General features: G+C 47.0%; 1 protein-coding gene and 1 pseudogene across 2 annotated transcripts; both read right to left on the bottom strand.

The window, feature by feature from the left end:
- Positions 1-3,227: 3,227 nt before the first annotated feature.
- Positions 3,228-12,746, bottom strand: POP4 (POP4 homolog, ribonuclease P/MRP subunit). The gene is made up of 7 exons (XM_084771638.1): positions 12,474-12,746; positions 9,743-9,795; positions 8,029-8,249; positions 6,589-6,666; positions 6,418-6,479; positions 4,860-4,961; positions 3,228-3,711 (listed from the first exon to the last, which is right to left on the bottom strand). Exons 1-7 carry the CDS (start codon positions 12,478-12,480, stop codon positions 3,575-3,577), a joined length of 660 nt encoding a protein of 219 aa, XP_084627764.1. The 5' UTR covers positions 12,481-12,746; the 3' UTR covers positions 3,228-3,574.
- Positions 12,747-22,046: 9,300 nt separating this feature from the next.
- On the bottom strand, positions 22,047-27,445 carry LOC311591719 (uncharacterized protein C2orf78 homolog; annotated as a pseudogene). The gene is made up of 2 exons (XR_014783590.1): positions 27,167-27,445; positions 22,047-23,829 (listed from the first exon to the last, which is right to left on the bottom strand). The product of XR_014783590.1 is annotated as an uncharacterized protein C2orf78 homolog (transcript).
- Positions 27,446-27,928: the final 483 nt, after the last annotated feature.

Genomic DNA, 27,928 nt, shown 5'->3' with positions numbered 1-27,928 from the left:
CAAATCTAATGACTTAAGAATGATGGTTCAAGATCGATGACATTATTACTCTGCATTCTGTATTTTGAATTGTAAGAAAAAAAAATGTAACCACGAACCATTTCAAAAATGTGTAATAAAAACCTAGCTTGCTTGTCTGCAAAATACGCTCAGATTCAAACACTACCCCTGGTTTGTCTGTCATTTGTCTGTCTTTGTCCATCGATGCTTTGAGAACCCCTGTTCCCAAGGACTTATACCTGACTGAGACAGTCGGAGGTAGGGTGCATCTTCTACCTCAGTTACTCCTCTATGGAAAGCCGTCCGAGACACAAAAGGAAGTGCACACTTTAAATTCCTTCTCTATCCAGTCAACTTGATGTTAGCCGTCCCATTGCTACACATCTCCAACCAGACTATGCTGGTCCCAGTGGAACACAGAGGGAGGAGTTTGGCTGCTGACAACTGCAGGACTCAGGATTTTGGGGGTGCTGCCTTAAGTCAAAGTCCTTAAAGTTCAGGGAAACAGGGGCTTGGAGTCTAGCAGTTAGGCTGAGCTGGCAGGTGGCCCAAGCATATGATACCCCAGAGAACCCTAGGCCGTTGTCTGCTGATGGGGTCCAGGCTGAATACTGACATCTTCCTGGGAGGTATAGCCAACTTTTTAAAATTAGGAACATTTCACAGTTGTTACTGAGGTGTGTGCACTAAGTGCCCCTCAAATTCCTATGTTGATGCTCTAACCTCCAGCATGACTATGTTTGGAGATAGGATCATTAAGGAAGTAACCAAGGGTTAATGGGTCATAGGGAGAGATGGTAACTTGATGGACCAGTATCATTATAAGAGACATACTGTAGCTCCACTCTCTTGAGGATGCCATGGGATCAGGGAGAGGTGGCTGTTGACCAGTAAGGAGGCCTTAGCAGACATGAGTCTTCTTGAGGTGTCAACCACTCTTCCCATTGGCTTCTATGGAACCCTCCCTGGGGCACAACTTTCTGTAGCAAATGGTTTCCCTTCAGCAGAGCTGGTTGTCACATGTGGGACTCTCCACCCCAAATCTCCTTTCTACCATCATCCTGCTACTTGGTGACAATCACAAGTGGCAGGCACGATGCCACCATTACGCCCTGAGCTGTGGCGACTTGGCCAGACATGCTCCAGGTAGTACCAAGTGCAGCTGCAGGATGACCAGTGACTGGGAGGATTTTTGCAGACCTTGGTCCCTTGGGGACGTTTAGGGAGACAAGAGCTGCACATCCCAGTCAGGACAAAGAGCAGAGACTCTGTGGTGGCTGAGTATCACATTGTCTCCCCTGAGAGAGAATATCCTGCTAGCCAGAACCTACTGGGGGGATCCTTTATGTTAGCATAATCCTCTGTGTTGCTGCGGAAGCTGCTACACCTCAGTGTGTGAACTACCTCCTGCTGAGATACGACAAAGGAATTTGGGCAGAGAGAGCATCTCTAGGCTCTGCTCTCTTCCCAGCGCCCCCCCACTGAGGTGCTGGGGTCTTGTAACAAGTTCCTAGAACAGGAGAATTTAGGAGAATGCTTCCTTTACAGCCTGCCCTGAGGGCAAAGTGGGATGGAGTGTGCAGGCAGGTGTCTGATATCTATATAAACCTTGCATTGTGCTTTAATAAACAGAGGCCTGGATTGGAGCTCTTCAACCTGGCCTTCCTGTCTTCCGTGTTCTCTGTTCTTCCCCCATCTGCACTCCTTTCAGGTGAAATCTGGTTTGAAGGCCTGAGGGACAGGCCTAGGATGATGATGTTTTGCTTGGCAAGTGGCACCAGAGGGGTTGGGGTGAACAGGTCTGCTCAGAAGTTATTAGCGCCCAAGCACTTTCACACAGCTAGGGCAGCAGCCACTCTACACTGGACTGTTCCTTAGTAGAAAGCCCGGTAAATAAGGAGATATCCGTGCTTGATTTAGCAGTCTCTCTCACCTCCCCGTGGCTGTCCTGCTGGGAGCAGCGTGAGCCTGGAGCCAGGCTATCTGGGTGAGATCTCAGCTTTTCTGTTGCAGGCCACGAGGCCTGGGGCAATGCTCACTTTCAGGCCCAAGTGCACCCTGCAGAGTGGTAAGTACTATGTGACAACACGGGGTCAGGTGGGCCTGGGGAGTGCCATGAGGAGTGTCTTGATGACACAGATAGAACCATGGCCCGGGATAGCCTCTGTGGTACTTGAGGGTGCACTTTGATTTCTGGGAGGGAGTAGGCTGTTTTCCTGTCTTGTAAAGAATGGCAGGCTCACTCATTTCTTTTCTAGCAGGTATAGCCTGAGTGGGAGCCATCAAGGAAGTGACATCACCAGCACCATAGCTTCTCTCATGTGAGTGTTAACATGTGTTGCCTGGAGAGTTTCTGAGCTCATCAGCAGAGAATTGCTTTCTACAAGCAAGGGGCAACTGGTCCCTCTGAACCAGGCTTCAACTACAAGGCTTTCTTAGTAACACCCATTTCTCATGCTGTCCCTGACCAAAGTTCCAAAGGCTATGTGCAGAAAGACCTCAGCTGGCTTTACATGCAGTAAAAAAGTAACTGCAGCAACAAAAAGCAACTACGACTGATACAGATCTAATTGCTGGAGACTTTGGCTGTTTTAGCTTAGACCCCTGGAGCCACAGGGATACAGGGAGAAGCCTGGTTTCTCTACCTGGACCCAAACAGTGGCCAACAGGGACTGGCAGACCTGGCCCTCGGCCTCATTCTGACTGAAGCCCTGAGCCGTCTAGCAAGGTCTCAGTGCCTGTGTGTGTGTGTGTGTGTGTGTGCAAGCAGCAAAACAAAGTGTAGGCAGGGATGACTTCCAGTAAGGTCCATGATGTTCCACAGTGTGAAAATAATGGGAGATAGTAGGAGGCCATGGCGTGAGGGAGCCACAATATCCCCTTTGTCATCACTAAGATATTTGCCAACACATAGTTAATATTAGAAAACAAGTTTATTATGAAAGGGGGGGGGGGAGAGGAGGGGTGCCCTAGAAAGGAGAGAAACTGAGAGTCAGAGAGAAGGAGGGAGGGAGGGAAAGAGGGAGGGGAGGGGAAACTAAGAAGGCAGAGAGAGATGAGGTGGGGGGTTGGTCCTTTTCTATCTGATGCACAGCTGAATCACACCTGGCACACACTTGGCAGGGGCAGGTGATGACGTCAGAGGCTGCTAAGCAACCTAGAGCAGGCTAGAGGGGCTGCTTCATGCTAATTCCCTTTCAATCCAACAGCAGTACAGAAACGACTCATTTGAATCCATTCATGCCTGTGGTATAATTTATTATTATTTGAATACTCGAGTCAGCATGGAATGTTAAGCAAACATAGAAAAGTGTAAACAACAGAAACTAAAGGCCCCTTGTCCAGATCAACTAAGGCTAATCCTGGTGTGTTTTCTGACCGTTTCCTCCCTGTGGCCCCCTGGAAATGCAAATATCTAGCCCTGACTTCCTCCTACGTTGTTCAATGTTCTTCACCCACCCTGCTTTCGCTGTAGAGGCGGGCTACACTCAGAAGGCTCTTCGTGGAAACGTGGGTATTTAGGGTGTCCCCACTTCTCAGCTGCCAGGGACATCTGTCTCCAGCGGCAAAGAGTTCACAGGTCAATTGTTCCCTTTGCTTTGAACTTCTTGGCAGACCGCTCACTTGACCTAAGCTGGAATTTGCTTCCATAAATGTAGGAAATGAAGTCATCAATTTCTATGGTGAACACACAATTTTGCTTGGGGATAACTGAAAGAAAAAAAAAAAGAGGAAGGAAAAAGAATGAGGAACAACATAGAATGGATTCATTTTTATATAGAGCAGTTTTCATTCATATTTGTATAAAGTATGTGAGAAGGGTGTGAAGGCACACACCTTTAATGCCAGCACTTAGGAGACAAAGCACGTAGCAGGCTGATCTCTGAGTTCAAGGCCAGCCTGGTCTGCACAGCAAGTTCTCAGCTATCCAGGACTACATAGTGAGACTGTCTTTAAAAATGTGTATGGGGGGCTGGAGAGATGGCTCAGTGGTTAAGAGCACTGCCTGCTCTTCCAAAGGACCCAGGTTCAATTCCCAGCACCCACATGGCAGCTCACAACTGTCTGTAAGTAAAAAAATCTGACACCCCTACACCAATGTGCGAACTACCCAAAGAAGTCCTGGGCCATTTGACTCAGTTTAAACATAACACAATGCCTAATTTCAGGCGCTGAGGTGAATAACTCATCTCCCAGGACTGAAGGCTCCCAGACCAAGCACCAGAGCTGGTTTCCCACGCAGTTTTGCACTGGTTCTGGGATTTGTGCTCATAGGGAATCTTCTACACCACTTCCTTAGCATTCATACATGGAAATGGAAGGAGGAGGAGGAAGCAGGCTGTAGGGGTAGCGCAGGGCCAGAACCTGGGACTAGTGGACAGAGGTCCTGGGTTTAATCTCCATCACCAACAGATGAATGGATGGGTACAATACCCCTCCCAACAGGCGCTTGAATCTCTGGATTTGCGGCAAGTTCATGTACAAAAATCTCAGAAGATGCCAAAGTACCTGTATGAGAAGTTGTAACCATGCTAAAACTCAGAACTCCAGGGTCAGGCTGTTCTGTTTCCTCCTGCCTGTCTTATACTCATTTGAGAACTGGGGACCTTGGTAGGTAGAGATCTCAGACAGACACGGGCCCAAGAAAGAGGCAGCCAAGCAGCTGTTCTGCTCATGGACAGACTGCTGACTGTGTTCACAGATGTGTCCTAGGAGAGCCACAGAGGCAGGGGCCTCCCTCTGTAGCCCACAGCACAGTAAGCACCTGCAACCTGTTTGACTCCACAGTCAAGTGGAACTTGGGAGCCTCAAGAAAGGGAGCTATAGTGGCATCTGACAGCCGGGGACATAGCACGCACCTTTCAGGTGGTCTTCTTTGGTGATGATCTTGAAGACGTGCTTGGTCTCCTGAAGAAGGATTCCTGTGACCCCCACATAGGAGGGGCACTTGGATTTTGTGACTGCAAAGGAGAAAGGCAGTTGAGGGTAAGGCCTGGGTGGTGCTGGCTGTCACAGTCATGCTGTGGGGACTGGAAGCCTGCCTGTTCTATGCTGAGAAGAAAGTGCCCAGAGGACAGTGGCTCTTGGGCAGTGACCAAGCCAGCAAGTGCCCAGGCTTCCCGAGCCTTCTCTTGGGCTTTGCAATCTCTTGGCTATTCTTAGGGTTTTGGGTAAGTTTCGGGAGCCAAGAGGTCATATACAGAACTTTCAAATCCCAGTCTGGTTGCTCTTCTGAAGCAAGTGCCATGGATTTGGCAGGACATCCACCATTCCTTTTTGGCCCTCCTGAACTTTGCCCAGAATGCAGTGCTTCTATAGAGCTGCTCAGCAATGAGGGGATGAGCCACTGCACAGGCAGGCCTCGCTCCACCTGCATGTAGACAGAATTCCCTGAGAAAACTCCTCACCTAGTGTGCCAGGTGGGTACTGGGGCAGGGCACCGAATGAGATGGTCTGTATTCTGCTCCAGTGGAACTGAAGCTCTCATGGGGAGCAGCACATAACAAAACCTGGGAATTCTATTTCTTGATATTTATAATGACTACGAGGAAAAGAAGAACAGAACAGTGAGGGTGGAGGGGGCAACTTCAGTGATGCTACACTCCCAGGAAGTATCAACAAGAAAGGGACCGAGTTACATGAACCTGCAGAGCCACTTGGTTTAGACTGGGACCCAAGGAAAGAAATCTGACATGTGAGCCACACAGAGGCCAGCCCAAGGAACTCTGACTATAAGGGAAACTGCCAGAGGCTCAGAACAGACCAACATAGTCTGATATCTGACTAGAACCTTCATTTTATGTGTTTAATCTGGTGTGTGGGTGAGAGAAAGCTTCCACAGCACCTTGTCGGAGCTAGAGTTCGGTGAGATTAAGGAACTAAGTGTGTTATGACCCGAGGTAGAGGACTGGGAAAAAAAGTAAAGTGTTTGTACTGCCTAGGTTGCTAGCCTGAACAAGCTTGACACAGAGATGAGCCATTATCGGAGATGAAGCAACCAGGTCAGAGAGAGCTGACCTCGGAAACCAAGGGCTCTGTGTTGGATAGGTAGTTTGAGGTGCCTCCTGGATGTCCACAGAGCTGTTGGGTGGCATGGGGTGATTGAGTCTGGAATCATGAGAAATGTGTGCACTGGCTGTGGGTCCTTGGAACCCACGAGAGGAAATCTGTGCCCAGGAGTCTCAGCTAGAGACTATGTGGCGTCAGTGTGAGCAGATGGCATGCAGAGATGACTTAGTGAGTGTTTAACAAGAGCCTTAGAATGGATCATGTCACCACCATTTCATGTCCTCACTGCTTGTGACTTGGGGCTACTTCAGGGATGCCAAGTGACTGATGACAGGCTGAACACTGCACCACACACATCGCTGCCACTGAGTGCATCTCCAGATGGCCATACGCTTTCAAAGACGCTACCTGAAATAACAGCACCATGAAGATCTGCCTTGAGGAGCTTGGCCTGAATCATCTGCGGCTGCCTGGGGGGTGAAGGGAAGAAAAAAAAAAAAAAGAGTTGGTAACAAAGCAAACAGGACCGCAAATACCCACAGCCACTGGGTTTGTCAGGCTGACAGAAGTAAAACTCACGTGTCTGGCTTGAGCCCGTTGCACAGGTCTCGGATGTACTGCTTCCAGAGTTCATGCAGTGGGAGGAAGAGACTGTATCTGCCAGAAAGTCAGAAACAGGTAGAAACATGAGCTTGGGACTTCCAGTGTTCAGCAAACAGAGCTGGGCTCAGGGCTGAGGATGAGCATGAGGGAGCACTTGAGACTGTGTGCGGCCTCGATTCCCTGAAGACAAAGTGACCAACGCCAACCAGCCCATCCACCTTGAACCTTAATATCTTTGCTGGCAGGAGCTTTTCATGGCTAGATCTCTCCTCTCTAAAAGGGAAGTGATGGCCCTTTGCTCCGATGCCCTTCATTCTGGTCAGATCCATGCGTGATGGCAGAGCCTCGGCTCAGACCAAGAAGAGCATCTGAAGGTGGTGATGTAACATCTGCCACAACAACACATATGCTGTTCACCCAACTCCTTTGCACAAGAGAAACGAACAGAGGAACATCGGCCTTGTGTGTCCCACGGATAGCGCTCCGAGGGTAGTGCTCACAGCCCTTGGCAGGCTTGTCTGGAAGGTGAAGTTGGAGAACCAAAAGCCTTTCTCTGGTCACTATCATTTGTCTTGGTGCCCATTCACACAAAAACAGGGTGAGAAGCCCAAGGGCACCAGGCCCAACTTTGAAACAGGGACTTCCTGCAAAGACACCAGAGAATGGCAGCCCCAGGGCAAAAATGGCACGCTATGCCTTCTGGGACACGGAAGTCTATGTGGCTAAAGAACATTATACTAAGCCTGTAAAGAGTGGGTACAGGAACATGGCTGTAATCCCAACACTCGGAGAGGCAGGGGCAGGGGCAGGGGCAGGGGCAGGGGCAGGGGCAGGGGCAGGGGCAGGGGCAGGGGCAGGGGCAGGCAGGTCTCTGGAGCTTCTGTGAGTTTGAGGGCAGCCTGGTCTACAAAGTGAATCAAGGACAGCAAAGGCTACACAAGGAAACCCTGTTTCAGGAAAAACAAAACAAAACACCAAAAACCCCAGAATGCCTGTACACACAAACTCAGAACTATCTCGAGGGAGATATCCTCTCACAAGACAGTGATGCATTCCTTCCAGAAACTTCTGAATAGCAGTAACCTCCAAGTGGGTGATTCTGGTCTAGCATTGTTAAAAGCTATAGGAAAGTACACGTTAAGGAATATCAGTTCCTCTTTTCTAGAAAGACAAACAGCCTGTTGTTATGGCAACAGACTCACTAATTAGGACAGAAGGAAATGATGAGAATCCTCAGTCTCATCAGTGCCTGCCCCTTAGAGGCCAAGCCCAGGTATAAGGAAATTGGTAGGAGGCGGCTGCCCCCTTGTGGCAGAAGGCAGAAATGCCTCTGAGCCCATGGGTTCGCAGTCCAGAATTTGACCAGGAGCACTAGGCACTGGTGAGGGACAAGGCCTTTAGGAAAGGAGGGTGTACCTTTGTTGTTCTGGTTTAATGTCAAAGAGCCGCATGTCTCTCCTCTGTTTGGCAGAGAGGCCTTTGGATTTCTTCTTCTGCTTCGGTCTATGGCGGGTGTAGAATTCCAAGATCACAGCCTTGCGCTGCAGACGGCTCTCACAGTCTTCTTGGCTCAAATGTGGCATGCTCCGCTTCAGGAAGGCCTGCACAAAGGCCTCAGCCTGCTGGGTTCCCAGCTCCTGCTCAGAGACATGGTGGTGTGGTTCATGGTCCTGCTCTCAGACTCCAGGGCCCTCATGACCAGTCCCCATGAGCTGCTGTCTTTCCTGGTCCAGCTGTCTATCCACTGAGCCTCACAAACCTCTTCTCTACCAAGTGCTTGTGACACACAACTGCTAAGATGTAAAAGAAACAGTTATGTGCTAATTGTGACTGTGTCCCACACTGCAGTCAGGTCAAATACTGACTTCCCGTCCTGCTTCTTTGAGGTTTCTACTGAGGATTCAAAATCCTTTGTAATAGCAAGGCTTCTCCAGTCCTTGTGGGGATGGGAGGCTTGAGAAATGGAGGATACTGGTTATTTAATCAGGGATGACCACAAGGCCAGCTTAAAGCGGAAGGCAGCCGGGGATGTTAAGGAAATGAGCCGTTTCAGCGCTAGGGGAAGGTGTCTATGGGCTTCAAGAAGGCCATGTTCTTTGAGGAGGAGTTGTGACCCTGAGCACCACAGTGCTCCTTCCTTCCCTTTCAGCCCTGTGAACGCTGTGTGGCTGCTCTTTGTGTGGTCTGCTCCATCGCCACCTGCAGGCAAAGACTGTGAAGTACACCTCAGGCTCTATTCACTGTCTACAGCAGGACACAGCACAGTGAGGTTACATGGATTCCTAAGGGAAGACCGGTGAAATGACTTCACAGCCCCACCCAGCCCCGAAAACACTCCAGTTTCTCCACCTCTCAAGCTGGGGCAGCAACAGTCTGTTCCTCACTGGGCAACTGGTACCTCACTTGGACTTTGCTTCTGTACCCATCTTCCCTGAGGACCCACCTCTTGGCTGGGCCATTGTCTGGGCCACTTTTGCACCAACCAGCCAGCAAAGACAAGTCTGAAGCTACCTGCCAGCTTCAGGTTAGTGTGTCAATAGTGACCGATGCCCTCTCTGTGCTAAAGCGGGAGTGAAAATGCAGAACACACTATCTTTGAGGAAGTACAAAGCAGGCATGGCCAAACAATCCATCATTGCTATCAGGAAAATTTGGTTTTTTAATTACATAGGTGGTCTCTCTTGGATGGGGGAAGTAAATTAAAGGTTTACTGGTCTGTTTAAAACCTGGATTTCAAGGATATGTTCCCTTATGAGCCACAGGTGAAGCTCTGCCCAAAACTAGCAAAGCATGCTAAAACAGCCAAATAGAATTTGTAATATTTTTTTATGAACTGTGCTGAGGGTTGAGCAGGATACAGAAGCAAGATCAAAACAGGTTTCAGGTAGGCACAGGGTGGGAGATGACATGAAAGCAAGGAGTCCAAGTCCCTCAGGGCTGATGCTGGTTATCTAAGAAAGGAGCCTGGCATATAAAGACATCATCACAAAAGACCTTGGTGGGGCCTAATGTACTGACTGTGAAGATGAGGAGCATTCCCTGGAAAAGGACAGCTAGGCCAGTCTTAGGAGACACGGAGCACCTTTGCCATCACCTCTACTGCTCCCAGGCCACCTCTGAAATACGGTACCTGCACATCGTGCTCTTTGGCTTCTTTATGAGAAAAGACATGGTAGATGACACCTGGGGATGAAACACAAAATCAGAAAAGTGGCTACTTCCTGTTAGGAGTGGGTACAATAGCCAAGGCTTGTCTAATTGTGATAATAACTACCCTTATTCAGAGAAGGAAGACGAGGTTAGTATGAAAAGGCAATGCTTTCTTGGATGATCCTCTTATTTTACTCTGTAGTGCTGGGGGATTAAACTCAGATGTGTTTAATGCATGTCAGGAAAGTAGTTCACCAGGGATCCACAACTCCTGACCTCCTGGGTGCTGTTAATTTATTTTTATCTATCTATCTATCTATCTCTCTATCTATCTATCCATCTATCATTGACAATGTCTCCCTTTGTAACCCAAGCTGGCTTTGAACTCACTATGTATCCCACAGTGGTCTCAACCCCACAACTGTCCTGTCTCAGGACCCCAAGGGCTAGTTGCTGGGATTACACACATAACCCACCATGCCTATCTTAGATCCTTTTTAATCTTTCCTCTGGCAACTCTGTCCAAGAAACTCCCAGGATGTGGCTTCAAAAGAGCAGTCCTCCAGAGGTCAAGAACATCACAAGAAAACCTACAGAATCAACTAACTTGACCTAACAGAGACTGAAGCAACAACCAGAGAGCAGGCATGGGATGGACCTAGGACTCCTACACATAAGTTACAGATGTGCAGCTTGGGTCTTCATGTGGGACCCGTAACAGCAGGCACAGGGGCTGTTTCTGACTCCGTTGCCTGCCTTTACAGCCTTTCCCCTGAACTGGGCTGCCTTGTATAGCACTTAGTTCTACTGCACCTTGACATTCTAAGGAGGGGTTGACACCCAGGGGAGGCCTTCCCTTTTCTGAGGAGAAAGGGGAAATGGGTGGAGGGGAGGTAAGAGGGCAGGACTTGGAGGAGAGGAGGAAGGGGAAGCTGAGATCAGGATGTAAATAAATAAATCAATGAAAAAAGTGCGCTCCTCAACACTCATCATGTTTAAAAATCACTGGGATCTTACTAAAACATGGGGATTCGGTTCCTACTCCCCACTCCGCATGTCCAAAACCTTCCTCGCTGGATCACACTTAGGGGTGTTCTGACTTAAAACACCCACAAGTTATGCTTGGGCAGTTGCTCAGTAAGTTCACTGAAGACAGTGAAAGTGAGGTGATATTAACAGTTAGGGTGTACATGGTTGCAACACTAAGTTTTACTGACTACAAGAAGTTCAAAACAGATTTTTTCCCCCATTTTAGAATCTGTAAAATTGATATGTATCCTGACCAGATGAAATACAATTGTCTTTTCCCAAACTCTAAGTATAATCATTGTGATGCCCAAACCTCTCTAAACTTTCCATGCTCCTGTTTCTTATTTGTTTAGAGGAAACCATCATGGCGGCACTCGGGGATGGACTACAGGAATAAATGGGAGAACGAAGGGCAAATGACCAGGAAATGGAGTTCACAGTATATGATATACATTTCATCTCTGAGATGGCTGTGGGAGCACACAGGGCTGATCCCATCACTTGAGAGGCAGAGGCCAGCCTGGTTTACATAGTGAGTTCCAGGCTAGTCAGGACTATATAGGTGACCTTATCCCAACAGCAACATCTACAAAAACCCCCATCTCTGGTCCCTTCCTCCTCTCTGAGAACACGTTTGACCAACCAAGCAAACTAAGGTAGCTACCAGTTTTATATATATACTCTAGTTCTCCCTTGAACTGCACAATATACTTTGTTAATTGGTAAAAAAACAAGCAGGGCCAGGAACCCCAGGATCAACTTTATTTTACAGACCCCAGATGCCTAGCATGAGAATTGAAAGTCTTTCTGCAACCGTACAAATGCAATAGCTACAGAACACCCATTGTTTGCCAAGCAGTTGATGTAAAATGCCATATACACACTCATATGTGTTTGTTCGTTTTCTCCTGGAGACAGGGTCTCTCTATGTAGCCTAAGCTGCACCGGACTCACTTTGCAGACCAGGCTGGCGTTGAACTCACAGAGATCTGCCTGCCTCCGCCTCCCTGACTGCAGGGATTAAAGGCCTGGGCCACTGAGCTGGTCCACGTTTTTAAGTTTCATGTTGTTAATTGTTCTAAGCAACTTTAAACAGTAGCTATTCCCAGTTATGCCATGATAAGGTTGAAGTTGATATATGCGAAGGCATTGATCTCTGACAAAAGGGTTCGGCAGGGGTAAAGCAGCAGTCAAAGGCCTAGTCTTTACCTCGTCCCCGCTCTCCTCTAACACTGTTCCAGTGCTGGCTTCCCTTTCCTGGCACATCTCTTTTCTGCTCTGATAACAACGCCTTAGGTCTGTGACACGGCGCCTCAGCACCTTTTACATGGGCAAGGGTGGAAAGCCAGCTGGTAGAGGGGGGCAGGCCCGTGACAGCAGTTATCCTGGCCTGCAGTGGGTAGGTCAGGCCAAAGGCCTTGGATCTACCAACTTCTAGTTCCCCTGAGAGGACCCTGGGGAGACACACACCGGATCCTTCCCTCTCTTCCTAGCTTAGAGACTGAGTCTGCCGATTTACACCCTGGGGCTCGATTTCTCTTGGGTGCTGTGACCCAGTTGCCTGGAAGTTGTCTCGGGACTGTTGCGACGGGTATCCCGGACTCATTTCACAAACCAGCTTCCGGTTCCCGTTCCTCTCTACTCGGATGCCAGCCCAATTCCCTATCTCTCATCCCGTTTACCTTTCATTGTCGGACCGCTTCCGGAGCGCTGTGATGACGTCTCCTCCAGGACTCACTCAATTCCCTTTCTTCGCTTTCTTCAGCAGCTTTCACCTCCCAGGACCCTTTCTGGTCTAAGTTTCCACTGGAAAAACCGGCTGTCCCCAAGTAACAACCTGTGTAATCACAGTGCATAGACTCACTCCAGCCGGTGTCTGCGGACTGCGACAAGATTTCAGAGGTGGCGCTTCGCGTGACGTCATCGACGCGCGTCTTTCTCTGTCATCACGTGCGCCTTGGTGGGGGGGGGGTCCTCCCTGCTGAGCGGGCGGGGCTATGCAGGCCGGCGCTGTGGCGGGTGGAGCCTCTTTAGTTTGCGACCCACTCTGGCTGGAATCGGGTTGCAGGGCAGGATTAATGAATTATAGGGAGGCAAGATGGCATTGAGAGGACGCGAGGGAGCTTTGAGAACGAGGTGGGGCACAAGTGGGCCGGATATATTGGACGTAAGGGCTTAAGATTCCTTTTGCCTCCCCCTTCTTTTTCTCTTCTTTCTCTCTCTCTTTTCTTTCCTTTCTTCCTCCCTCCCTCCCTCTTCCCTCTCTTTCTTTCTCTCCTTTCTTTCTCAGTGGTCCTTGTGGCCTACATTAACTCCCATGATTACTAGTCACATTTTGTAACGGTGGCCTGGGATTGGGGATTTAGTTGTGTTTATTCTACTAAGTACTTTTATGACTTCGTTTATGAGTCTTTTTCGTATGAGAGAGAGAGAGAGAGAGAGAGAGGGAGAGGGAGAGGGAGAGAGTGAGAAGGTAGATATGTGGATTTAGTGTAGTTAGTATAACAAAAGTTATGGTTTTTTATGTTGAAGATCGTTACAAAAGGCTCACACCCGAAATTCCTAACTACAGTCCTAAGCTTATCTCTGGATTCCTCTTCACCTGTGTGACTTATCTTACAAGGTCAGGTCCGGTCTCTAACAAAAGTCTTTGATTTGGAGGGTCGGGATCTTAGGGTAGACTCCTCCATTGTTCTTGGCTTATATACTGGCCAGTGGATGTCATGGGGTTCTAGAACTGTGTCTGGTCATCTCCAGTGAGGTGATGTCACTGGCTACTGGTTATCAGCCTTGGGTGTAGTGAGGTTCCCTGACTAAGCTATGCTTACATCTCTGATAGACATTTTTTTACTATGCTCACTAGAGATGGCTTTGATGGTCTCAGAAGGTTGTTTTTTTTTTTTACATTTATTTTTTCATTCTGAAACAAAAGTCTGTGTAGCCTAGACACTTCCTGTATAGCCTAGGCTGAGCTTGAAAGTGTAATGTTCCCCTCTCAGCTTCTGGAGGGTTTGAATGTACAGGTCGCTTACTGCATCCGGTCCAGGAAGCATTCTTGGGGCTCTGAACTTGAGTTTCAGTCATTAAGATAAAAGACAAAAAGTGATTCTCATGGCTGTAGGTCTGGGACACAAAGGTTCAGCCCAGCCCAATGTTTTCTCTATCCCAGTTATTAGGAGTCTCTTAATGGACCCTTTTCAAGTACCTAGCCCAGCTTTGGGTATCAGCCAGTGTTCCCTGTGATTCTCAGATTACAGTAGGGTGGGGGGTTGCTCAGAGCAACAGTGATACCACAGTTGCCTACGAGGAGACATGCTCGCTTTGTCATCCTCAGAAAACTGTGTGAAGAGAGATACCTATTAGAATTTTTGTGATTATTGTTTATGATAGCAGTGTACTTGGAACAATATTTGACAGCTATAGACTGAGCAAATGAAGTATGTGCTGTTTTATTTGTTAAATTAAATTTATCAGATGCATGATAGAGTGCACACCAGTGATCTTAGCACTCAGGAGGCTGAGGCAGGTGGATAGTTTGAGGCCTTCTTAGCATAATAGACATGAAGACCCTGTCTGAAAAAGCAGACAAAGAAAAGGTGTTTTAGGCCGGGCGGAGGTGGCACACGCCTTTAATCCCAGCACTCAGGAGTCAGAGGCAGGCGGATCGCTGTGAGTTCGAGGCCAGCCTGGTCTACAAAGGGAGTCCAAGACAGCCAAGGCTACACAGAGAAACCCTGTCTCAAAAAAAAAAAAAAAAACCAAAAAACCAAAAAAAAAAAAAAAAAACCCAAAAAAAAAGAAAAGTTTTTAAAATTTTTTTTATTTTTTATTTTTTAATTCCAATTCCTGGGCATCTCTTTAGGAGAGCTACCTAGCAGAAGGGTCCCCAGAATATGTACTTTTTAAAAAAATATTTTTATTTTATGTTCATTCGTGTTTCCCCTGCATGTCTGTCTGTGTAAGGTGTCAGACGCCCTGGAATTGGAGTTACAGACAGGTGTGATCTGCCATGTGGGTGCTGGGCCATGAACCCAGGTCCTCTGGAAGCACAACAGCCGGTACTCTTAACTGCTGAGATGTCTCCAGCCTCAGTAATCTATATGCTTCATAAATATTTTAAGGTGTGTGAATGTGTGAATGTGTGTGTGTGTGTGTATGTGTGTGTGTGTGTGTGTGTGTGTGTGTGTGTGTGTTGCAACCTCTGGAAAAGCAACACGTGCCCCAGCCCCCAGGGTCTGATTTTTAAAAGAAGGTTCTCAGGTGATGTGTTCATTTGATGAAAATGACACCTTAATTCTTTCCCTTTTTATAGCAACGAATGGTAAATTTTCCATCATGGATTTGCCTGCATTTTTTCCATGAGTGAATCTGTGAAAGTTCTGTGAGAATCTGAGGTTCACTGACATGGTGGTGACTCCACCCACCTCCAACAGCATGCTGCGGAAAACTTGAAGTAGGATTGGGGAGATTGCTCCGCACCCAAATCTGACCATGTGAATTCCCCCACCAAATTCTACTATGACAGAGGAGGACAGACTCCAGAGAGCTGACCTCTGACCTCCCCACACATGCTGTGCCATGTGTTTGCAAGTACTCACTCACACGCACATCCTCAGTCAGTACCCGTAGGCTTCTAGAGCTAACTTCTCACTGCATTTGTGTAAGTGCCCTTTGCTTGCTGCCTTCATATCGAAGAGCATCAGCAAATAGACACTCAAAAAGTAAGCTTCAGTTTTTAAACCCCTGAGTGTCCGAAAGTCACGACAGGGTTTGGATTAGTTACTTTTTGTTCTTTTACAGTTATTATGCATCTTTGTGTCTTGGCATGTGTGTGACACCACACACGTGTGAAAGTCTAAGGATAGCCATAGGAGTTGGCTCTCTCCCTTCACTGTGTGTGTCCTGAAATGGAACCCGTTGTCATCAGGCTTGGGAACAAGCACATTTACCCATTGTTTTAGTTAGGGTTTTTTTTTTTATAGCTTAAGGTAATGTACTTTTAAAAATTATTTATTTGTTTACTTTTAAAAATATTTAATTTTGGGGCTGAGGATGTGGCTCAGTTCATAGAGCGCTTGCCTAGCATGCACAAGGCCCTGAGTTCAATCCCCAGCACTGTACTGACCAGGCACAGTGGTGCACTCAGAGCCTGTGTCCTACCTGCCCTTCTTTAAAATTAAAAAAAGTAAAAATATTTAATTTTAATTTATGTGCATTGGTGTGAGGGTGTCAGATCTTAAAGTTACAGACAGTGTGAGCTGCCATGTGGGTGCTGGGAATTGAACCCCGGTCCTTTGGAAGAACAGGAAGTGCTCTTAACCACTGAGCCATCTCTCCAGCCCCATGTAATGTACTTTTTATTAAATAAGCATTGTATTAGTTGTATCATGGCATTGCCAAAGCTTTAGTTTCAACGCGTAGTCTTCAATATATAGCTTACCTTCAAAATCCCAAGAAACATTCTACCACATTTTGAAGAAGTTCATGTTCAGTAATAAGTTAGATCACATTATAGACACATTATATCACATTCCTGAGGTCTTGTGTAGAAAAAGTCCATTAGATATCTGAGAATGACCTTCTAAAACCCCTTGAAATAAAAAAAAAAAAAAAAAAAAGAAAAGAACATGCAGCCCTTTTTATCTCACAACTTAATTAGATCTCCTTTCCAAAGTACTTATTAGTTCCATAACACTTAACAGTTTTCATTGACTTTATGCCCATGTTTTATGTGTCATTTAGTTAGGGTTTTTATGCTGTGATGAAACACCATGATGAACAGCAACGCGGAGAGAAATGAGGTTATTACTCTGAATCACAATCCATTTATTTACTATCCTGAGTCCCAGTCCACTGAGGGAAGCCAAGACTGGGAGGGAGGGGGGAGCAGATGCAGGGACCACCGAGGAGTGGTGTACACTGCTTGCCCATCCTCTTTTTTTTTTAAAGGTTTATATACATATTTTATGTATATGAGTGCTCTTTCCTAATGCATGCTAGAAGACAGAATCATATCCCATCAGAGACTATTGTGAACCACTATGTGGTTGTTGGGAATTGAACTCGAAGTCTCTGGATGAACAGCCAGTGCTCTTAACTGCTGTGCCATCTCTCCAGCCCTGCACAGCCTATTTTCTTATAGACCCTAGGTCCATCATCCCAGGGGGGGCACTATCTACAATTATCTCTTAAGATAATGCCCTGCAGTTTAGCCTACAACTCTGTCTTCGGGAGGCCTTTTCTCAATTGAGATACCCTGCTCTCAGACGATTCTCGCTTGTTTCAAGTAGACAGAAAACTAGCCAGCCCACCCACCGAGCCATCAACCCCTCGGTTTCATTCTTTCCTCTGTGACTCAATCCATGATGGAAACAAGAGAGAAGAGGTTTATTGTGGCTCATCTTCAGAGATCTACATGTATCCCAGCAGCACAGGCATTATGGAGTGTCTCAGTGCATGGCAGCTGGAGTGTGCGGCAGTGGCTGCTCATGTCATGCCTGACCAGGAAAAACAGAGTGTCCATAACAATGGCCGATGCTATAGCCTTAAATGCCACTTGTAATTCTCCAATTCTGACAGGAAAGCTGGGAGTCCTGAAGGCTCCATCGCCTTCCCAAATAGCACTACCAGCGAGGGAACAAGTGCACAAAACACGAACCTCTGGGAGACATTGCAGACTCAAACCATGTGTTCCATAAGTGAATGAGATTATTTATCTAATGGCTCCTGACGACAGTGGGAATTACCTCTGTGCTCCCCTTCCTTCACCTTAGGATGACAGGAAAACATTCCTTCTGGAATCCTTGTCACCACTTAAAAAAAAAAGTGGTTTGAAAGAAAGTATTTTCAAGCATTCAGTGACAACCAGAATACCTTGTTAGTCATGGGAATTGTAATGCACTAAGTTTCACTACTCTTATTTCATGTTTGCTATGAGATGTGGCTATACACATGTTTGCATGTGCCTCAGCCTGCCCAGTGACAGGACAATAGGAGATCACTACCATGCTCAGTTCTGTTCCTTTTAAATGGTTATATGAATGTGTGGGAGAGAAGCCTTTTTGTACTTTCACACAAGGAAGCGTTGTGTTTAATAGCTTAAGAACATCAGAGGGTGAGTATTTCTTATCCAAAATGTTTGGGTCCAGAAGTGTCTCACGCTTTGGAGGTTTCTGGACTTGGGGAATCTTGGCATGGATCTGCTGATTTGACAATCAGTCCTAATCAGAATACTTAAAGCTGAAAACTTATCTGAAATCTAAAGGGTTTTTCAAGACTCTTTGGAGTGTAGGTACTTTTGGATTTTGTATTGGGGTTTTTGTTCTGCTTGTTCCATAGGCTGGCTCGGAGTAGTCTTTAAGACAACACTGCTTGAGAGACAGTACCCAGCCTTAACAGTGTCCTCGAAAACACAAGGAACAAGATTATGAACTTCCTGGTCCTGCTTTGCACTTGACCCAAATACTGGCCTCAGCACGGAGGACTGGGAGGTGGCACTGGAGGTTTTGGATGGAGGAGAACATGGGCGCAGCGACGCATTTGTGTGCATGTGTACATGTGTGTGTGCGTGTGTGTGTGCGCGTGTGTGTGCATGTGTACATGTGCGTGTGTGTGTGTGCCTGTGTGTGTGTGTATGTGTGTGTGTGCATGTGTACATGTGCCTGTGTGTGTGTGTGCGTGTGTGTGTGCATGTGTACATGTGCGTGTGCGTGTGTGTGTGTGCGTGTGTGTGTGTGTGTGTGTGTGTGTGTGCGCATGTGTACATGTGCCTGTGTGTGTGTGTGCGTGCGCGCATGTGCTTGCATGCATGTCTGTGTACAATGACATGTCTGTGGAGGTCAGAGGACCACTTACAATAGTCATTTGTTTTCTTCTATTATATGAGTTTAGGGTATTGAACTCACGCTGTGAGGCTCAGCAGCCAGCTCTTTTGCCCAGTTTTCCATTTTGCTGGCCCCATTCTTTTTTTTTTATAGTGTCACCAGAAGCTACTTTAGATAAAGAGCCTGACACTAGACCTCACTTCTGTCACTTTATGTTATTTTTCCCCTCAATGCTGGGGATGGAACCCAGGTTTCCCACTTGCTAGGCCACATCTCTACTATTGAGCTGCACCCCAGCTCAACGTTGGGCATTTCTGCTAGGCAAACCCTTTTCCATATTGAATGAGTAGACACATTGGCAATAGAAACTGCAGGGCTGATCTCATGCATCCAACTGCTCAAGCGGTGGCACCATACTTTACTGTTTAGAACTGTCAACAGTATAGGCAATGACACATGTCATACATAGTGCAGAATCAGATTTTGAGCTGCAATTTCCTAAGTCTTTCAGTCCATGAAAGCGACTCTTCAAGGCTATCTTGACCCCATGTTGCACACACTAGAGCAGCAGTAGATTTCCTATTTCCTGTGGGGTCTCGCTCTGCTGCTCTGGCTGTCTTAGAACTCATTGTTGGGATTAAAGCTGTGAACCACTATACCACATTCTCAGAAGGTTCTTAAAGTAAGCTGAAGCGTCTTGCTGTGGGATGAGCCCTTTTATAAAGCTTGGTTTGCTTTTTGGTGAGAGGTTCACATGAATGTGAGGCTCTTTTGATTGGGGAATTAATCCTGAGACACTGGAGGTTTTCCAGCGCCCTCATACAGGCAGCGTGGGCATGGGCATGCAGGGCACTTGCACTCCTCTTTCTGACAACGCAGTCTCAGAGAAGAGCCCCTGGCTGCAGGCCTCTGGGCTCCCTGTGCCCGCTTTCATGCTGGTTCATAGTACCGAGACATGGGAGACAGAAAGGAGTGGAAGCAAAACTAAAGTTTGCCTCTGTGCCTTGTGTCCTAACACCTAAGGGAAGGAAGAGCCCAACCTTTCCTTAAAGCCACCGCAGACCTCGAGCTACTGAAATCTTGTTCTGGAAGGAAAGAGCACCTCAGCACAGCTGTGCTTTCTGAGAGGTGGAAATAGCTTTAGCTCCTCCTGCCTCTTCTGTCCTTTAATGTGCAACATGCAGCTTAAAGTTTCAAAGCAGTATTTATGCAAAAGCAATGTGGAAGAAAAATGCGCAGAAGCAGGAAACTGTAAGGTTGACCGTGAGAGAACAATGCCATCAGAAACAGAAAACTGCAGAGTAGACCAGGACTGAACAATTACATCAGTAGCAGGAAACTTCAAGTTACATCAGGGGAGGACAGAGCTGTGCATATCCCAAATGTCTGAACTGGAGGAAAAGACCCATAAGATACTGTAGCAAACACATCAGATGGCTTAGAGGAAATGATGGCCTCAACACCTGAACAAATGTTACAGCAAAGGAACTAAAGACAGTGCTCGTTGTTCTTCCTGGTGGTGGCTGCATGTGTAAAGTTATCACTGTAATAGTTACTGAGCAAAATTCCACCCAAGATCACAGACACACTTCTGCTTAGTTTTCTGATAACCAGTTACATGTGAGAATGACCCAAGCAGCTTACATGAACTAGGCATGTGCTCTGCTACTGCGCTCAAAGCCTACCCACTTTTTTTTGTGTATGTGTTTTATATTAGAGCTCAGCGTACTTTGCCCAGGCTCGCCTCAAAGTATGAGCTCCCTGCCTGATCCTTTCAATTATCTTCTGCCAGCCCTGAAATCTGTCCCTGGAGATCTTGGACATAGAAGTGGCCAGCTTGGAGAAATACTAGCCAGCAAGGCTGCACGAATCTTCAGAGACTTGAAGCCTTTCACTTGCTTGGGTAGCGTTATAACAGATAATTTATGTTTTATTTGTGGCTATTGTGAAGGTTATTGTTTCCCTATTTCTTTCTAAGCTTGTTTGTTTTTTAAATAAAGAAGTGTTACTGACTTTTAAAATTTATTTTTGAATGTATCGTTTCCCCCTTTTCTATGAGAGAATAGTCTACCTAGTGACTTTGTTATCACCATGGAGAGACAGTCATATCTGCAGAGTGTCTGTACATTGAACACCACTGAGCACTATATATGACCATGAGCTCATAAATATAGAGTGCTGGTGTCATTTTCCTGTAACAGGAAGAATGTATACGCAAGGAGTGAAAGTCCCTTAGGGACATTGTTACCCGTTGACATTATTTATCTACACTGGCACTTATGTGCATGTGTGATGACGGTTATTGGTGCAATCTAGGCTGGGATTTTAATTTTCCTCCTTATCACCATGGGAGACAAGTTCACATGAAAGGGCATTGAGGCAGAGGGGATGGCAGGGCCCCACTGTCCTGAAGTGGGAGGTGGGGTTCAAGCATCAGTGACTGAGCAGCTGGCCTATGCTCTGGTGGATTTCTAAGTGGTGTGATTCCAGAGAACACCATAAATGGCAGGTTCCCTGTCCTTCTCAGTGTATTGAAAGGCAAGCTGTCGTTCCAGGTAACTGTAGGACCTAAGACCTCAACAGCAGAGATGAGCATCCTTCAATCAGGCTGAGTTACCAGAAGGCTTTCTTCAGGGTCATGTTCTGAAATGCAAATATGCCTGGAGAGGGCAATAAGTAAACACTGCCATGTCACAAGGTAAATCTGTAGCCTGTGCCGCTGAAAGAGGATGTGAAGAGGAAGAGAGGAGCAGGTGGAGATCAAATTTGGGTGTGGGTGAGTTTTACATATTACAATCTCATAAAGAGAAACAAGATGTCCAATATTAGAGGAAATGTACAAACCACGGATACTTGAACCATTAAGACATGACTGGAGAGTCCTGTGCATTTCTCCAAGGACCATGGAGGTAGATGCTTCTCCATCTCTGACCTGAAGGTCCGTGCCTATACAAGGCCTTATTTATTTCCCTTCAGTTGATGAGTACAGAAAGAGGACTTTGAAAATGCATGATGTTTTGGGAATCCTTACAGGCCCTGCCACTGGCTGGAAGAGACCGCCAAGAGTGATGCTGACATAGAGCTGCAGTGTCTACTGCTTTGGATTCCTTGACCCAGGGCTGGCAGGGTGCTGGCCATGTGCAGTCTCTGGCCTCCCACCTCCTGATGGGCTAGGTGGCTTTCTCCCTCTTCTGGCCAGGATGTGGAGAAAGGGGATGCTCCTCCATTGCTGGTGGTAGTGCAAAGCTCTACAACCACTTTGGAAATCAATGTTTTTTTTTTTTTTCCATAAAATTGGTAACAGATCCACCTCAAGACCCAGCTGTACCATTCCTGGGCATATACCCAAAAGATGCTCCACCATAAACAAGGACATTTGTCCAACTATGTTCACAGCAGCTTTATTCATAGTAGCCAGAATCTGGAAGCAACCTAGATGTCCAGGGTGGGAAAAGGCAGAGGTAATAACTTGACCTTCCCAGGTGGGGGCAGCTCACACTGGGAAGAAGCTGGACACTTCTTATGTGCAAGGCTCTCTGTGCTTTGCCTAAGATTTTGTCAGGGCCCTCGCCTCACGTTGCATATCCAGCAGGGCTGTTGTGGCTGGGCCTGACCTTGGAGCTTTGATGCTTTTGGAGATTCCTAGAGCCCAGGAGGAGCATGTTATAATTTTCTTCTCACTCTTCTTCCCCAGTGGATGAAAGACCTGCATGGACTTCAACATGTGCCTGCCGAGGTGGGTTCTAGGTTTTTAAAGCTGTTGTGGCTGAGCTCAGAGGATTCCTCTTCCTGTTGGTCTTGGGGATGGTGGGCTTCTCTTCTGCCTTGACTCTGCTCCCTGACTGCATAAGCTCCTCTGTTTTCTTGGAGTTGTTTTCTCTGGTCCATTGGTCATGTCATGCTCCTATGCTCTAGCTGTGTTGAGCCTGGGTACCCCTTTCTGAGCTTTTCCCTCCAAGTCCTTGGCCCTGTTGTCCATAGCCCTGTCAGTGACTCCAGCACTGCCCACAGATCCCTCTCCCTCCACCAGATCCCAGCGCTGGATTTTGGCCTGAGGAGCTCTATCAAGCGGCTCAGAGACTTCATGGTCTTTCTTCCTCACCTGCTCTGATGGTCCACTAACAACTCTTGAGATTGGCCTGGGCCTGATCCCTCCACACAACCGTGGAGACTTTAGATTTGGTTGCTGTGGGATCTTGTACTTCTTCTACGTCTGTGAGGGAGTTCATGAATTGTGGAAGATGAATATCTGCCACCAGTGTTTTTGACATCTGCAAGGTTGATGGTGGCCATCATCAAACTGTCCCACTTCCCTTGCTCTTCTAGACCAAGGATGCTGCCTCCCATGCTGTTATTGTCAGAAGCAGGATCCTGTGCTAAGCTCCCAGCATCAGCGCAGTGCAGATGCTGCTGTGTGTCAGGGTGTGCCAAAGGGAGGAATGATGTTTCTTGGTTTTCTTTCGTGCTCTCATCCACATCTGGAGGCACTGAAAGCTGAGCTTTAGTTCCAATCAAGCTTTTATTCTCTGTTTGGTCCAGGCTTGGAGATGGAGGCCAGGCTAGGGAATCTGAAGAACCATGGATGGTGGCTGATGAGGTCCTGTCTCTGTCCACAGCTGGTGTCCTCATTTTGGAAACCTGGGTGCAGGTGTTGTATAGTTCTGGACTCTGCAGCAGACAGAGTGTCTGCTCTGAAAGTGGCAATCACAGGGACGTCTCCTTTTCCACTGAGAAAGAGTCAGGGAAGAAGTCAGGGCCTGGTAAGTAAGATACTCCTGCACCCTCCTTTCATAGCACCACAGCACTCAGGCCCTTTTAGCTGTGTGGAAGGCATTCCTATGTGCTGTGCTTGAGCAGGACTGACAGCACTGCTGTCCACAGGCAGATGACGACTGCTCCATTTCTGCTTATGATGCCCTGTGGTGTTTTCTCATATGTTTCGGTGTTGCTTTGTGTTTTTGTGGTGTGTGCATAGCCACCATGGGTATGGTACCCCAATTCCCTTTGTGTGTTCTCCTCTGTTGCCTTCCCCTTTCTCTTTGAGACAGTGACTCTCATTTCCCTAGAACTTTGCTATTAGGCAGGTTATCTGGCCCATTAGTTTCAAGAACTTACCTGACTCTGCCAACTTCTTTCATTTTATGACTTTACTCAGATGCCCCCAGGTGCCTGGCTTTTTATGTGGGTTTAGGCATCGAAGGCTCGTTGGACACTGCTGCAAGGCAAGCATTTCACAAACCAAGGTTTCCTCCAGACCACGTTTCACAAACTTCTTATAAGTACATGACATTTGATTTAAGAAATTAAAACCTTTGGGTTTGGGTGCGATACAATATTAGAAACATGTCTTCATTATTGTATAAGCTTGGCCATGGATTACCTCTGAAGTATCACAGCAGAAGAAAAAAAAGAAGCAGCAGCTTTGGCCAACATAGGAATTGTCCATGGGCTGCCTCAACTCTGTCTCTACAGTTTTTTTTTGTGTGTAAGAGAATGCTATGAGAAGTGCTTGGAATGTGGGAGGAGTACCTTCTCCAGGCCAGATATGAGCTGCACTACTCTGGAGGAAGATTTCAACTCATGGGAAATCTAGTGGCATGCAAACGAAAAGCCCTTCATGTTTTCTAGAGCACAGAGCAACAGACGAGGAAGGAGATGACTGTAGTTGGTGCATTGGATTGATTAGCATTAGTAGTGACATCCATGACTCTGGTGACCTCAGTGGCCATTATTTGATGCAGGATGGATGCCACATACTACGGCTCTACATTTTCTCTCATTGTAGAGTCTGATGATGGGGATGGAAAGCTAGAGCCAGAATAACCTGTCTGGACACACACTCTCCTTCCGTTTGGAGTGCCCACTACTGAATGGTGGAGCTAACTCTCCTTGGAGGGCTAATCCCACTCCTTCCCCTCCTGGCTCTTTCCTCACCATGAAGACTGGTGTCTGTCATGGCTTGAGCAGGTCTGGATTAGGAGAAGGCAGAAGTGGAAAGTTGTGTTTGGACATTTGTTGGCTGAATCTTCTTTTGCCCCCTCACCATCTCAGGTTTCAGGGCAGAGGCCCAACTCCCAGAGTAAGACACTGAGCTATGGGCATGCAGGCTGTGCCCAAGTTCTCCATGTATGAATAGAGGGCCAAGGCTAGTGTGGTCATAATAATACATGTTGCTTCCCCCCTGGTAAGAAGGTGTCAGGCTGTATCCTTGATTTGGCCCCTGTGGTGCTGTGGCATGGAGAAAACTGGCAGACTGGGTTGGATAGGGACTATGGCTTTGGACTCTAAAATGTTATCATACTGGGAGGTCACAGACAGTGAAGAGAGTGTGATGCAACTGTTCCATGATGGTCACAGTGAAGTGCTGCAGCCCATCTGCCCTCCCTGCAGCCTATCTGTACTTCCTGTGAGATCCCACTTGAGAACACCTGCTAGGAGAGGAGGGAGGGATCTATGCCTGGCAGCACACAATGGGAGGGGAAGGAGGCTGTCTGGATGAGACCTGATAGGCTGTGATCATGTGGCGGGGGAGGAGGTCCCCTCCTGTCAGTGGTCCAGGGGAGGGGAATAGAGTGAAAGAGGCGGGGGGGGGGGACAGGAAGACACAAGTGAGGGGATAATAATTAGGATGTAATCTGAATAAATTATTAAAGAGTAATAAAAAATTGGAAAACAACACTCAAGGTCTCTCTAATAAGATAACGTGGCCTTGAAACCACAGGTACCAGCCTGACTTTGCCTCTAGGATGCTGTTGCCATAGGTGAGTCCCAGCACCACCATGCTTATCCATACTCTTTACTGTTTTTCTCTTTTAGAAAATGATGTATAGCCGGGCTGTGGTGGCGCACGCCTTTAATCCCAGCACTTGGGAGGCAGAGGCAGGTGGGTTGCTGTGAGTTCGAGGCCAGCCTGGTCTACAAAGCGAGTCCAGGACAGCCAAGGCTACACAGAGAAACCCTGTCTCGGAAAAACCAAAAAAAAAAAAAAAAAAAAAAAAAAAAAAAAAAGAAAATGATGTATAGGGTATTTGGGATATGAATACTGTATTTACCTGTTTACTTTCACCTTCTAACACCTCCTGTGTCCTTTTCATTCCTTCAGTAATTCATGATCTCTCATCACTTGTGCAGCTCTCTCTATATATATAAACATACATGTATGTGAACTTCGTGAATAAAAAAATGTTGATAGCTTTTCATGGTGCTTGCATGTAATTAGAGCTGACCCTGTGGGATTTGCTAACCTTTTAGAGGGTTCCTCTCTGAATAAGATTGACTCTTTCTCTGTCACTTTTAATAGCCTGTAATCCTTCTAGAGGAAAATCCTTGTGTCAGTGTGTGTTGTGTAGAACACTGTAGCCCAGGGTAGGCTTGATCTGGTCTTCATGCCTTCAGCCCTACATGTTGTGTTTACTGGTGTGCCAGCACACCTGGTGTGAATGCTACATCTAGAACAGAGCAGAACCTGAAACAGTGACAGGGAAGCAGTAATGGAGGGAGACCATCACAGTCATGGTGTGGAGTGCTAGGTCTCTGCACACCTTGTTTGTTTTTTGTCTGTGTTGAATTTAATACCATGAAGAAAGACCTGATTTTCTTCCCCATTCACTTGCCTCTTTAAAAAATATTTTATTAATTTATTCATATTACATCTCAATTGTTAGCCCATCCCTTTTATCCTCCCCTTCCTCCCTCCATCTCGACTGCCCCCTACTCCCCTCCCCTATGTCTGTGACGGAGGGGGACCTCCTCCCCCTGTATATGCTCATAGAGTATTGAGTCTCTTCTTGGTAACCTGTTATCCTTCCTCTGAGTACCACCCGGCCTCCCCATCAAGGGGACGTGGTCAAAAATGGGGCCCCAGAGTTTGTATGAAAGTCAGACCTCCCTCTACACTCAATGGTGGAGAATGTCCTGTGCACCGGCTAGGTCTGGGTAGGGGTCTGAAGTTTATTGCCTATATTTTCCTTGGCTGGTGCTATAGTTTGAGTAGGACCCCAGGACCCAGATCTGCCTGTCATAATGTTCTTCTTGTAGGTTTCCAGGACCCTCTGAATCCTCCTGTTTCCCCATTCTCCCATGCTTCTCACGTGCCTCTTAAGACTCAACAGTGCAGAGTCCAGAGCATAGTGACACTGCAATTTAACTGACATGGATGGTATTACACTTGAGAGCAAGCTATCTGTACTAAGTCAACACGTTATTAACAACCAAAGGGAAATGTCACACTGAACTCAAGTTATCGATATCTCTAGTATCCATAATATTCTAAAGATTACAGTAAATACTAAAAATAAGGGAAGATGTGACCACACAGGCAGTTTTTAAAAGGTTTTTTTTTTTGGGGGGGAGGGTGGAGAGATGGTTCAGAGGTTAAGAGCACTGGGTGCTCTTCCAGCGGTCCTGAGTTCAATTCCCAGCAACCACATGGTGGCTCACAACCATCTGTAATGTGATCTGATGCCTTCTTCTGGCCTGCAGGTGTACATGTAGGCAGAGCACTGTATATATAATAATAAATAAATAAATCTTAAAATAATTTTTTTCATTACCTGGCATTGTTGGGATGGGTCTGAGGTATAGCAACAGTAATCCAGGTTACAATGGATCAGGATAAATAGTCGTCTTTGACTGGCAGACCAATACTACCTGTGTGGCCAGTGGTGCTCGCTGGTCACTGGTCCCAGGTGACCTGTGATGATCCAAATTTGTTTACAGGCAGCACCATGGAAACCTCAAGATTCTATCAGGCGCTGATAGGTTGGGAGGGAGATTGACATCACAAGTCAGGCAGTAGCCAATCAGAAGGTCCGATTCTGAGCTAAAAGACAGGATTGGGTGGACAGGATGCTAGGAGACCAACAGCAGCCAATGAAGGCAGAGGTATGAGCTGGTGAAAGTGGGTATTTCTTGTCAGCCTTAGCAGGATAGAGAGAGACATCTAGGTTGAGGAAACTCAGTCAAGAAGCCTTTTCAGTTGATCTGAGTTGTGAGCTGTAAGCATTTGTCCACGATCAAAAGAAGAGGGCAAATGGCTTCTTTCTGGCTGTTGAAGGGCAGGGCTGAGGGCACTGAAAGCACCTTGTAGGGGATGATGATCTCCAAGGCTCTTCTCTTTTAGTTTCTCACTCAGGAGTCCTTCTTTAGGCTGGGATGGCCCAGATTGGACTCACATTTCTCTCCTCTGTTTTTATCTGTCTTTTGTCCACTTTGATTCTTGGACCAGCATGACCCTGTACCTTTACACTAGTATGTGCTATGACTGTGAACAGCCAGACCAAGTGGTCTTCATTTCATCTCTCAAATGCAAGCTT

Source organism: Acomys minous (assembly GCF_964271855.1).
Source record: "Acomys minous genome assembly, chromosome: 20".
Lineage (NCBI taxonomy): Eukaryota > Metazoa > Chordata > Mammalia > Rodentia > Muridae > Acomys > Acomys minous.
The sequence above is the reverse complement of the archived record's forward strand: the minus strand, read 5'-3'. Positions and strand labels throughout refer to the sequence as shown.

What these genes read in the sequence shown, in the direction of transcription:
- POP4 (XM_084771638.1), bottom strand. An exon ending in TCATGGTGCTGTTATTTCAG is followed by an intron (nt 4,962 to 6,417) that starts GTAGCGTCTTTG and finishes TCTCCTTTGCAG; the next exon opens with TCACAAAATCCAAGTGCCCC. An exon ending in CAAAGAAGACCACCTGAAAG is followed by an intron (nt 3,712 to 4,859) that starts GTGCGTGCTATG and finishes TTTTTCTTTCAG; the next exon opens with TTATCCCCAAGCAAAATTGT.